The sequence below is a fragment of the Oryx dammah genome, unplaced genomic scaffold (genome assembly GCF_014754425.2).
Source record: "Oryx dammah isolate SB20612 unplaced genomic scaffold, SCBI_Odam_1.1 HiC_scaffold_5, whole genome shotgun sequence".
NCBI lineage: Eukaryota > Metazoa > Chordata > Mammalia > Artiodactyla > Bovidae > Oryx > Oryx dammah.
This window is the reverse complement of record NW_024070189.1, coordinates 102,175,307-102,187,672: the sequence shown is the minus strand read 5'-3', so window position 1 is coordinate 102,187,672 and position 12,366 is coordinate 102,175,307. Positions and strand designations below refer to the sequence as shown.

The window sequence follows — 12,366 nt, the reverse complement described above, 5'->3', positions numbered from 1 at the left end:
TGGGGAGCAAGGTCAGCACAGAGCGACCGCATGAGCTACTCTGCGGGTGTTGAAGAGCGATGACATTAAATGTCTGCCTCAAATGGGGGCATTTCAGGCGTCAGATCCCCGGGTAGGGAAGATCTCCTGGAGAAGGGAAAGGCTACCTACTCCGGTATTCTTGCCTGGAGAAGTCCTTGGACAGAGGAGCTTGACAGGCTTCCGTCCATGGGGTCGCAGAGAGTAGGACACGACTGAGTGACTAACACTTTTGGGCCACAGAGACCTTGGCTCTTGCACTTTCTCACGATGACAAACCTTTAAACTATGGAACCCGTTGAGGTTTCCTGGTTTAAAGTTCCTCTAAAGAATGGGGCCCCCTCGGGTTTCCTGCGTTCACAAGCCCCATGTGTGTGTGTGTGCGCGCGCGCTCGTGTTCCGTCGCTTTTGCTTTAGTTCTGTCCGACTCTGCGACCCCCTGGACAGTAGTCCCCCATGCCCCTCAGTCCATGAGACTCTCCAGGCAAGAATACTGGAGTGGGTTGCCATTTCCTTCTGCACAAGAGCCCGGTAGGAGAGCTTAATCAGACAACAGATCTGGTGGGTGTGCCTCTGCCCATCCCTCTCCACATCAGGCAAGGGCCCCCTTCCTGTGTCATCCCTCCCCCCAACCCATCCTCCTCAAATGTGTGGGCCTGGGAGCTGACCAGGCTCGCCCAGCCCGGCTGGCCCGCCGGGTAGGAAGCTGGAGTCTCCTATTACAGCCAGGGTGGCTTCAAAAGCTTTCAGGGTAGAACCGGGGTGGCGGGTGGGTGGGTGGGTGGGGGGCGGCTGGAGGGCTTGGGTTCAAATACAGACTAGAATTATCATATGACCCAGGAATTTAATTCCACTCCTAGGTATCCACCCTGCTAAAAATAAAAAACAGGTGTTCATAACAGGTGTGCACCATGTTTATAGTAGAACAAGGCAATCACCAAAAGGTGGAGGCAACCCGTGTCCATCAAAGGATGAGTGGATGAAAACAATCTGGAATATTATTCAGCCATGACAAAGAAGGAAGCAGTGACACACGCTGCAGTGGAAGCTATGCTGAGTGAAAGAAGCCAGGCTAGAAAGCCCACCTCGTGTGTGAAACATCCAGAACAGGCACATCTCTAGAGTCAGAAAGCAGATTAGTAGGTACCAGGGCCTGGAGAGAATGGGGAGTGGCAGCTAATGGGAATGGATTTCCTTTTTGGGTGATCAGAATGTTCTAGAACTAGAGGGGACAACATTGTGGTTGTGCTATATGGCACTAAATGCTTTTGTATTTTAAAAAAATATGTTTTATTTATTTGGCTGCAGGAGGGATCTTTTCACTGTGGCATGTGGAATCTAGTTCTCAGACCCAGGCCCCTGCATTGGGAGCGCTGTGTTTTAGCCACTGGACCACCAGGAAAGTCCCTGAATTGTTTAAATCATTAATTTTCTATTATGTGAATGTCACCTCAATTAAAAAAAAAAATCTCAGGCCATTCACCTACCAGGGGTGGCCTCTGGCTGGTCATCTAATAGCTTTGTGTTTGGAGGCCTCCAAGGTGTAGGAGACTGGGGCATTGTAAACCACCAGACAGGGCTGCCTGCCTGGGGTTGGCCAGTTAAACGGGGATCCCACCTTCCCTCTGGACTCACCCTCCCACATAGGCACCTGTCACACCAGTTCTGGATGTCTGAGCACTTAAGAGGCCACACCCAGAAATGCCTGATGTGATTTAAAGGTTGCCCAGCTTCACTTGTGACCCAAGGAAAGCAAATGAAAGCCACCAGGAGGTAGCATTTTCCTGCTTCTTATCAGATGGGCCAGAACCCAAACCCAGATAATGCTCAGAGCTGTGATAAACATCAGTGTCTCCTCATGTTCCAGTCCACAGTGTGGACGTGGCACTCCAGCCTTTCAGCCATATAGGACTAGCAAAGGGACGGTTTTAGAGGGCTCAAAGCCACTGAGAATACACGTACTCATGTATGCACATGTGCAAAGGCTTGGAGGGAGGGGACAATCCCATAGGCTCTGACATTTGATTCTAGCATATTGATGGGGCTCATGAACTCAGGGAACCTAGGGTGAGTGTGGGCTATGAACCTGCAGCTAAGGAGCCGAGGGCCTGTGAGAGGAAGCACCCACCTGCACTGGCTCTAAAGTCCTGTTGGAGGCAGCAAAGTATGTGCACTGGTGCCGTCCCTGGGATCTCCACGGCCTTCAGGGTCAGGCACCCAGGATCCCCACATGTCCACCAGGACCCAGGACTTTCCATCAGGCTCAGACCTGCTCCCCACCGCAGTATGCTGGCTACCTCACTTGTCCTGGCCCTCCCTCAGGCCACCCCTTGCCCACCTGCACTTAGGTCCCCACCTTCCACCCGGGGACCCCCAGTAAATAAGAGAATACCAGGACTTCTGGAGTGCTTACTCTGTACCAGGCACTCTTCAAAGTATGTGACCTCCTCACAAGCACCTAGTGAGCTGGGTTACAGATGAGGCCTGGGGAGCTCAAGTTACTGGCTCAGTCACACAGCTGCTGGCTCTAAACCCTGTCTTTTCAGCTTCACAGCCTCACGGCTTCCAAGAGCTTTGTCTTGCTCACAGCTGTAGGTGGCTGCAAGTCCTCAGTCAGTGTTTGTGAGCTATTCACTTCCTCATACTAGTTGCTTTTTACACCATTTCCTTTGGTCCCACAGGGCTGTGTGTGATTTGCAAAGGAATCCTGCCTCGAGGTCTTTGCACCTCCTGTGCCCACTGCCTGGGATGCCAACTCATATTATTCTGCTTGGCATGTCCACGCCAGGCTGAAAACTTCTACTCAAACCTCAAAGCCCCATTTATAATGCCCTCTGCTTAGGAAGTCTTTCTGGCATCCCCCTCTAGGTTCCTCTAGTCCGTGTTCTCTTTCACCAGCCCATGGGACTGGAGGTATCCATGGGGTTGGGGGTGTTCATATCTGGCTTTTTTCACTTTAATGTCACCCTGCACTGGCTAGGTAAGGGTGGAGGTAAGATCATTAGGAATTTTAGATCTCTCCTACCCATCCGTCTTTTCTTCCTCTCCTCTCTGGAAACGTGAAGGAAACTTCCTGGTGCAGGAAAAGTCTTGTTATTTATTTTATTAGAAAATAGAGTGTTTATGTAAAGAACATCAAAAGGTCGAGGACCTGCACGGGAGTTGGCGTGAGCAGGAGTGGATCTCAGGCTCAGCCAAATTGAGTACGAGGATCCTCTCCATGGAGTCAGGGCCTCAGGGGAGGCCAGGTGGGGAGCCCCCGGGTCCAGCAGGAGGGCAGGAAGCAGTCAGCGAGCACCACAATGCAGGGCGGAGCTGGGGCCAGCAACGCTGGTCAGCTTCTGCGGGCTTAACAGCTCACCAGGTACTTCCCTGTGGAGACAAGAGTGGTGAGGGCAGAAGGGATCCCCTAAGCTCTCCCAAACACCCCTGTAACTCACTGTTCCACTGTCCCATGGACCCCAGCAGCTGCTCGTGGGGACAGAAGCATGGGATGGGGGTGGGGGTGGATGCACCAGTGGGGCTTCCAGCTCCCTGCCTTGGGTTCTTGCAAGGATGCCAGCCAGCCAGGGGACACTTCTTTCTTTCTTTTTTGGCTGCACTGCGCATGTGTTCTCCGACTAGGGCTTGACTCCATGCCCCTTGTAGTGGAAGCATGGCGTCTTAACCACTGGCTGGTCAGGGAAGTCCCACAGAGGATACATCTTGATCCCTTTCACTGGTGCTCTGACCACCCATCTCTCCATCCATACCAGCCACCTTGGGTCTCCAGGCCCCAACACCCACCTATCTTTTCCAAACACCCTAAATGTCTCCCCTCCCCTTGCATCCTAGCAGAAGCAATGAATGGGACTCAGAGCCCGGCCTGGTCTTGGCTCCGGGGATGCGCAGTGGCAGGGCAAGGGCATACCTGTGGCGAACCTCCTCTTTACCAGCGACATGCGGTAGCCACTCCCCACCAGCTCCACGTCCACGCCGGACAGAGTGGCCCCCTCACTGGTGAACTGAGCAGCCACAGGGCTGGGCGTGCTGGGCCCAGAGCATGGCTCCCAGCTGGCAGACAGGCGGCCAGAGCCTGGGGAGGTCTGAGGTCAGCTGTGCCCTTTTCCTCACCCCAGCCCTCCAGTGACCTGGGCTCCTCCTAAGCCCTGCACCCAAGCCCTTTGACCTGTGGCTCTGTTCCCTTTGACTTCTTCTTGTGTCCTGCACCCTTTTCCTTTGGTCCTGCTGGGGTTGTGTGTGGTTTCCAAAGGAATTCTGTCTCAGGGCCTTTGCACCTCCTGTGTGCACCTCCTGTGCCCACCCCCTGGGATGCCCTCTCTTTCCACTTTGTCAAAGCCCTTTTAAGCTTTCCTTGATGCCTACATTTCCCTGCCTCCAGCACATCCCCACTTCTCCCCTAGTTTATTTACAAAACATTTTTAGCCACGTCCCATGGCTTACTGGATCTTAGTTCCCCACTCAGGAATCGAACCCCCGCCCTCGGCAATGGAAGTGTGGAGTCTAGCCACTAGTCTGCCAGGGAATTCCCTCTTCCCTAGTTTAAATAAGCCTTTCCCATTTGAGACCTCCAAGCCCTTATGTACAACCATAACTCACCCCCTGCCTCAGACACATCTGGAAGCTTCCATAGGAGCCGCTTCTCCTCCAGGTTCCTGGCATCAAGAGATCAGGTCAGGTCTTTCCCAGAAAAGATATTCGGAGCCCAGGGTCCCAGCTCAGTTGCCTCTTGGCTACATGACCCAAGAAAGCCATGTCCCCTCCCTGGCCTCAGTTTCCCCATGTGTGAAAATGGGGGCGGGGGTGTGGAGCAGCTGTTTCCTGAAGGCCCCTCAGCATTATAGCACTTGTAGGTGATGCATTTGGTCCTATAAATTCGGTTTCTTGGTTGTTGGTTCTACCTTTTGTACAAAACAAAGTTGTACAGTGACTAAAAGCCCGGGGCCACGAGTGGGTGGCTGGTTCACATCCTGGTGTGACCTCTGGTCAATGACTTTGCCTCTGTATACCTCTGCTCCCCCTCGGTAAGTGGCGATGATGGTGGTCCACCCCTCAAGGGATTGCTAAAAGCCCCGAGCCAGTCAGTGTATGCAGAGATGTAGGACAAGCCTAACAGGTAGGAAGCTTTTGGTGTCAGACATTACTTTTGTTAATGATATTGCCCTTAGCTCCAAGCAAGGCACGTACATGCGAGCTCAGTCACTCCAGTCCTCTCTGACTCTTTGAGACCCCCTGGACTGTAGCCCGCAGGCTGCTCTGTCCATGGGGATTCTCCAGGCAAGAATATTGGAGTGGGCTGCCATTTCCTCCTCCCGGGGACCTTCCTGACCCAGGGACTAAATCCACATCTCCTGCGTCTCCTTGCACTGGTGGATGGGTTCTTTAACACCAAGCTTCTTTGGGAAGCCTCTGAGCAAGGTGAGACCCACAGTGAATGGTCAGGCCTACAGTGGACCCATCAGTTGCTGCATCGGAGGGAGGTCTACTAGCTTCTGAGCTTCTCCCAGCCTCCTGCTCGCCCTCACCAGGTGGCAGCCGGCTGCAGGCGGACATTGGTCACAGGTTCCCCCACGGGCAGCAGGATCTGGACATTGGTGAGCGGCGTGGGCACGTTTGTGGCACTGGGTTGGTAGCTGTACTCCACCGAGACCTGAGTGAGGGTCGGCCCACACTGCCAGTGGGCGCTCAGCTGCAGAGGCATGGACTGGGGACCGGGGCGGGAGAACTAGGGGGAGCAAGAACAGGAGAGAGGATGTGGCTTGAGCTGCCCTGTCCTGCCACACCACACACTATCCAGCCATGCTGCCCCTGCCATGCCACCCACCATTCAAATGGCCTGATCCTGCACTGCCTGTGACACCCAAGGGGCTCCTGATACCGCAATGGAGCTCTTTGTTGATGAGAGGTTGTACTACATGACATGTCCAGCAGAGGTCAATAGAGTGCCTCATTCTAACATAGTCTTGGGGACAGGCCCTGGGAAAAGGCCCCTTCTAATTTGCATAATGCAGCCGTCTGCCCCAGCAGAGTCCTGGCCCCCTTACACTGCCCACCCTGCCTACCTCCCACAGCTCACCCCACTCTCATTGCTCTTACCAGTGAGAGCTGCCTGCTCACCCTGCCCCTACCCACCATCCTCCGTGTCCGCTCTGCCCCACCCCATCCGCCTGGCCCACCTGGTACCGCAGGAGTACTATGTTGTAGTAGGAGGCAGCTGGATTCTGCTCTGCCTGGCGCTGCAGAGTCTCAGTCAGAGTCGCCATGTTGAGCCAGAAGTCTTTGGTCTCTGGGTCACTCTGGGAAGGGTCACTGCAGAGACCAAGAATAATCACCCCAACCCTTGGGAGATGCCTACACCAAAGGCTTCCTGAAGATGCAGATTCCCAGGCTAACCTTGGGACCAGTAAAGTGTAACTCCCAGGAAAGGGGGGTGGTGGGAAGCAAAAGAAGGAAGGAAAGTGAGTTTCGGAGAGTGAGAGTGACTTGCCCAAGGTCACATAGCAAATCCCAGGAGGCAGAACAGAAATTCAGGGCCGGGGAGCGCCTGGCCTCCACCAGCCCCTGGTACCACCTAACTGTGTGCCCCTTCTTCTAATGGTACCTGAAGAGCAGGTCAGCATTGGGCTGGAAGTGCTCAATGGGGGCCGTATGCACGAGGCGGAAGCTGAGGACGGGAGGGGGTGGGGTCCCGCTGAACACGCGCACGATGCCGGCAGGGAAGGTCATGGTCAGCTCCCCAGTTACTCGAGCCAGGCAGCTGGTGGGGGGAGTTGAAGAAACTGGGCATTGGCTTAGGGCTCTACCAAGCCCCTCATCCTTCCCTCGCTACTAGCTCCACTGTAGCCTGTGGCTCACCAGGTCCATCAGAATCAGCAAGGCCCTGACCGAGGCAGCATCCCAGCCCCAGCTACCTCCCCTTGTGTCCCTGCCTGGACAGCAATCTAGACACCAGGAAGAATCCACAATGAGCTGAAGGAGACAGGGACACTCCCTTCCCCAGTTCTCTTTTCCCCCAGGCCACCAGGAAGCTCAAAGCAAACCATTCAGTCCTCAGCTTGGGTTTTGGGTCTGATACTCTCCTCTTTGTGGCTTCATCTTATGGTGTCTTTCAGCTGGGCACTGCCCCCAGATTATTCCTGGTCCCTCGATTCACCTTTCCCTTTACCGCTCTGTGGGCTGGCCTCTGGTCTTGCTCCTACAGTGTGATGCCCACAGCAGCCTCGGAGGAGCTCCTCTAAACCATGGATACATCAGTGCCGTCTGCCTGCCTGTGTGTGTGTGTGCACACCCGCTCAGTCACTAAGTCATGTCCGACTCTTTGCATTCCCATGGACTATAGCCTGCCAGGCACCTCTGTTCATGGGATTTTCCAGGCAAGAATACTGGAGTGAGCTGCCATTTCCTTCTCCAGGGGATCTTCCCGACACGGGGAACCTGAATCTCCTGCTTGGCAGGCAGATTCTTTGCCACGGAGCCTGCTGGGAAGCCCACATCACTGCCTTAGCCCTGTTCAAATGCCCTCTCTGGCTCCTATCGCTCTCAGGATGGGCCTAGTTGTTCAGCTCCCCGACCGAGGCCGTTCCATGGTAAAGCAGATCAGGAAACCCCCCTGAACGCTGGCCCTGCTGGAACCCAGATGCACGGCTCCCAGGAAGCCCTGTTTGCTTGTCACCATCTGCCCCACCACTGTGTACCTGGGGCTGTGGCCACGGAAGTAGGCGTGGACGTACTCAGTGAAGGCAGTGGCCACGGGCAGGGCATCCTGGGAGCCCAGGACCACAGGGCTGGGACCCCGAGAGACTCCTGGGGGTGGCAGGGAGGTAATGGGGGACAGACAGAGTGAGCACAGGTCCCAGGCTCCCGAACCCCCGCCCTCTGCGACAAAGCCTCCGTTGTATCACTTGGCCACCCACCCGGACTGGAGAAGGTGATCCTGAAGCCCAGAGAGGACCCACATACCATGTCCGGCCTGGGATGCGAAGCTGGGCCGTTCAGGGATGGAGCTGGGAGCTGAAGAGCCCAGTGGGGAGGGGCTCAGGGAACGAGACTGGAAGGGAAGAGAAGCCGGCCTATGAACACCCTGGCAGAAGTGCCCCGAGGCTGACCCTGGAGGCGATCCCCCCCAGCCCAGCTCCTGCTGCCCCCGACCCTACCAGGTCTCCATTGCTGCGCATGAGGGGGCAGGATGCCTTCCTGGAGCGCGGTCTCCGGGATGGGGCTGCCAGACCCTCCCTGACTGCAAGGTCAGCAGGTACAGGCATCAAGTCTAGGGAACAAGCGTTAAGCACAGACATGGCTCAGCTGCTGTCTGGGCCTCTCGGGGAAGAATTCAGCCCCAATCTGAGAATCAGGCTCACAGGGGGAAACCCCCTGATGGTCAGAAGTCCTCGGGCTGCAGAGAAGGTGCTAGACAGGACTGGAGACACCACATGCAACCCTGAGTCTCCCAGACACTAGACTGGCGGCTCAATAAGGGGTGAGCTCCCGATCGCTGGAGGTATGCAAACAAGGGCTGGATGTTCAGAAGGCAGGCACACTGTTGGGGGGGGCGGGGTGGGGGGTGGATTTGGCAGAGACCTTTTATCCAACATTTGGCAATTCTACGACCTTCATCCTCTGAGAGGGTCTCCCACTCTGGCCTGGCCAGTGTCGGAGTCACACCCTTCTAATTTAACTAATCTCAGTGTTAACGCCTCAGTTCCCCTTGCTCTCCTGCTTCCCTAGTATTCCTGCTTGCTCCATCTATAAACGCTTACTTGCCCACCTACACCCCACACTATGCTGTCTATCCCAAGGTTCTCAACAAGGTCAGATCCTTTGCTGTGGTGGGGCTGTCTTCCTCCCTGGCCTCTATTCCGCAAACGTCAGGTGTACCCTGCCCCCGGTGGTGACAATCAAGTATCAGTGATCCTGTTGCCAAGTGTGCTGGAGAATAAAGGGGCAGAACTGGCCCAGTTGAGAACCTTAATTCTACGATAAACCTCTGATAACTTCATCTGTCTACACTTGTGGTCTGCACTCACTCCTCTGAGCCCTGAGCCCTCCCTTGAACCAGTTCCAACCAGGCTCTTTCTTTACACCAAGGATGGTACCCTCTTCCCCCACTGCTGGGGATCTCACGCGGCCACAGCCTGCAGCCCCTCTAACTCAGGCCCCAGAAGCCAGCCCACACCCAATCCCCTCCTCCCTCCCTGCCTTGACACACCCCCACCCCAGCTTCTTCCGCCCCATCCTTCCTGCTCTTTCCGCCCCTCCCTCTCCTCTCAGTTGCTCTCAGGCCCTCCGCCCTGACTCCTCTTTTCTCTGGGCCTCATGTCTACCAGCAGCTTCTCCCCACTGTCACCCCATCACCACTTACCTGGACTCACTTCCCTGGTCTCCAGCTCCCATCCTCACCGACCAAGTGGTCAGAGAGCCCGTAACCCCAGCAGGTTTCACCCCTCTCTGCTCACAGCCCCTCCCTCCTGGGGCTCTGACCTTGTTAGGGGTAAAACTCACGTTTCTCCCTGGGATCCCTGGGCCCCATCTGGCCCCATCTCCCTGTCGACATCTCCCCCTCCACTCCCTCCTTCTCCCTGTCATTATTCTGTTTCAGTCTCGCTGGCCTCCTTGCGCGTTGTTCTTCAAAGGGCCTAGCCCCCTTCTACCCCAGGGCCTTTGCACATTCCTCTGTTGAGAATTCCATTCCTGGAGTCCACATGGCTTCATCCTCACCTCCATCAAATCTCAGTTCAGCCTCTTCAGGAGGCCCTACGCTTCGGAGCCGTCACCAGGCACCTGTCACCTCCTGCCTTGTTAAACATTCATCTCATTAATGTCTCTGCAAGGATTAGGGTTTCTGCCTGCCTGGGTCCCAGCTGTGTCCCTCAACACCCTGTTCAGGCCCTGGCCACATTAGGAACTCTCTCATCGCCCAGGGCTCAGAAAACTCTCAGACCAGGGGTAGAGGGACTCACCTCCTCCAGCCACAGCCTCCGGCCCCCAGGGGCTCGGGGATGCTGCAAGGGGCTGTGGTGAGTCTGATGGCAGCAGGGACTGTGTGCCCCTCGACTCCGGGGGTGACACCCTACAAGTAGGTGGGCTCTGTGGGGTGCCGGGGCGTGGGACCCAGGAATCCGGGGAGGGACCCGGTGCCGCATGGGATGGTGAGTCCAGTCCGGAGTCCTCCACGTTCTCGGGAGACGAGGAGGAGAAAGGCGAGGGGCTAGAGGTGAAGCCGAGGCTGCTAGAGCCTGGAGGAGGGAAGGGGGGCAGCCAGCTCCAGACTCCACTCATACGGAGTCCTGTCAATCCTCTCGTAGGCCACGCCCATGCTGAGGATGGTCCGCCCCCATTCAATGTCTTGCCCTCCTCAGCAGGCCTTGTCCATCTCTACTGATGCCCCGCCCACCCACTATCGTCATCCCACCCCCACCAACGCCGGACCTTCTCTCCAGCTCCGCCCATCCCTGCTGTGGCCTCGCCCACCCTCACTTTGACCCACGAAGGATCCCCACCTCCTCCCTCCAACCCATCCCGCCTCTCTGAGCCTCCTACTCTGGTAGTGGCCCCACCCACCCTCCTGTAGCCACGCCCACGCCCCGAAGCCCCACCCCTATCACCTGTAAAATCTTCGTGGTCCAAGGCGGACTCTAGGGTAGGCCCAAAGAGGTTCTTGGAAACCTGCTCATCCGATTGCAGCTTCTCCGCACAGCTGGGGACACGGATTGGACAGGCGGGGTGCGTTCCATTACTTCCACGCTTCTCCCTTCCACTTCAGGACCTTGGCATCCCCTGTTTTTGGTCTTGAGCTCTGTTCCCCGCAAATCTCCCTACGGCCACGTCCTGCTCCTCTTCGGGAATCAGCTCCAGGCCCTCCCCACATCTGCAACCCCTCCACCGCGGCCCCACCTAAAGTCACTCACTCCCGTTTTCCATCACGGTCCCTGTTTTCGTTTCTTCACAGCACTTGGAAGCATCAAATCTGCTCTAACATACTTACTATTTAACAAATCCGAGCCACTAGACTGTGACTCTAAGAAGGAGGCTCTATCTAGACCATTTATCTCTGGAACCCAGAACAGAAGGAATACACACAGAGCACTCAATAAATGTTCATCAAATGAATGACTAAGTGGTCCCTCAAAAATGGCACGTCCTCAACTCCCTGCCAGGGTGAAAGAAGGGGAGTCAGAGACTTGGGGAGGCAGCAGGGGAGGAGGAGGAAGAGGTGGTGTCGGGGACGGGCCGCCCACCTGCCCACTCATGTGGGCCCAATGCCCAACCCCCATGGAACCCACCTGCTGGCCCTTGGGGCGGATTGAGGCCTCTGTGGTCTCCCGACAGTGTCCCCTGTGAGAGATGGACCTCCTGAGCCTTCCCGTCGCCAGGCCTGCACGGCTTCCCACTCCACAGACCAGGAGACCGAGGCTTGGGGCTGTCCAGTCAGCCACCCAAAGTGACCAGCAAATCAGGCAGAGAGGGATCTGAACCTGAGCCACCTTGTCTCCAGCTTTTGGCTTCTCTCCCGGCCTCAGTGATCCCTTTTGGCTCTCATTTAATTCTCATAAGGAATGACCCCATGTCATTAAAGGCAAGTGAGATCAGAGTGGGCAAGCAGAGCTGACATTCAAACCCACACCCACATTCCAGACCCAGTCTCCCTTCCACGGGCCTCTTGTCAACTGGAGAGCCCTCAACAGACTACTCACGTGAAGAATGGCGTTTCATGGTGCCCTGTGGACAAAAGGATGGCATCAGGTCGGGGGGGCGTTCGGCCGGAGCCCCCGCCCCACGCAGGGCATCTCCCCATGCCTCACCCCGGGGCCAGGCGCCTCACCCCGGGGCCGGGAGGAAGAATGAGGCTGCCCGCTGTGGCCTTGAGCTGGGCCGCTGCTGCCTTGGGACTGCAGGGTGGGGCCCGGGCTGAGGCAGGCTTGATGTGCACGTAGATTTTGCGGGGTTCCTCATCATCAAAATCGGAGTCGCTGGATGAGAAGTGGGTGGACTCTGCTGTGCGTGCACTGCAGTCAAGGCACCAACACTGGCTCCCCCCAGTCAGCCCTCACACCCATCCCTTCCCGCTCATACCCCTTTGGGGTGCTGCACCATCTCCACTCTCATTGCTTGCCCCTCTTGCCGTGACACCACGCATTTGCCACCATGCTCCTCTCCCCACAAGCCTTCATACAAGAATGTGCGCATGCTCATTCAGTCGTGTCTGACTCTTCACAGCCCCACGGACTGTAGCCCACCAGGCTCCTCTGCCCATGGGATTTCCCAGGTAAAAATACTGGAGTGGGTAGCCATTTCCTCCTCCAGGGGACCTTCCTGACCCAGGGATCAAACCCGTGTCTCCTCCGTTGGCAG

General features: G+C 56.4%; 1 protein-coding gene across 2 annotated transcripts in view; it reads right to left on the bottom strand.

The window, feature by feature from the left end:
- Positions 1-3,106: 3,106 nt before the first annotated feature.
- Positions 3,107-12,366, bottom strand: part of FCHO1 (FCH and mu domain containing endocytic adaptor 1) — a 28,803-nt gene continuing 19,543 nt past the window's right edge. For both annotated transcript variants that reach the window (XM_040241100.1, XM_040241099.1), the window contains 14 exons: positions 11,837-12,015; positions 11,709-11,733; positions 11,298-11,349; positions 10,620-10,711; positions 9,975-10,250; positions 8,172-8,284; positions 7,978-8,065; positions 7,713-7,821; positions 6,620-6,775; positions 6,195-6,327; positions 5,544-5,743; positions 4,618-4,673; positions 3,929-4,093; positions 3,107-3,390 (listed from right to left, as the gene is read on the bottom strand). In XM_040241100.1, the coding sequence (XP_040097034.1) occupies positions 3,368-3,390; positions 3,929-4,093; positions 4,618-4,673; positions 5,544-5,743; positions 6,195-6,327; positions 6,620-6,775; positions 7,713-7,821; positions 7,978-8,065; positions 8,172-8,284; positions 9,975-10,250; positions 10,620-10,711; positions 11,298-11,349; positions 11,709-11,733; positions 11,837-12,015 (1,667 nt within the window). In that variant the 3' untranslated portion in view covers positions 3,107-3,367. The remainder of the gene's footprint in view (positions 3,391-3,928; positions 4,094-4,617; positions 4,674-5,543; positions 5,744-6,194; positions 6,328-6,619; positions 6,776-7,712; positions 7,822-7,977; positions 8,066-8,171; positions 8,285-9,974; positions 10,251-10,619; positions 10,712-11,297; positions 11,350-11,708; positions 11,734-11,836; positions 12,016-12,366) is intronic.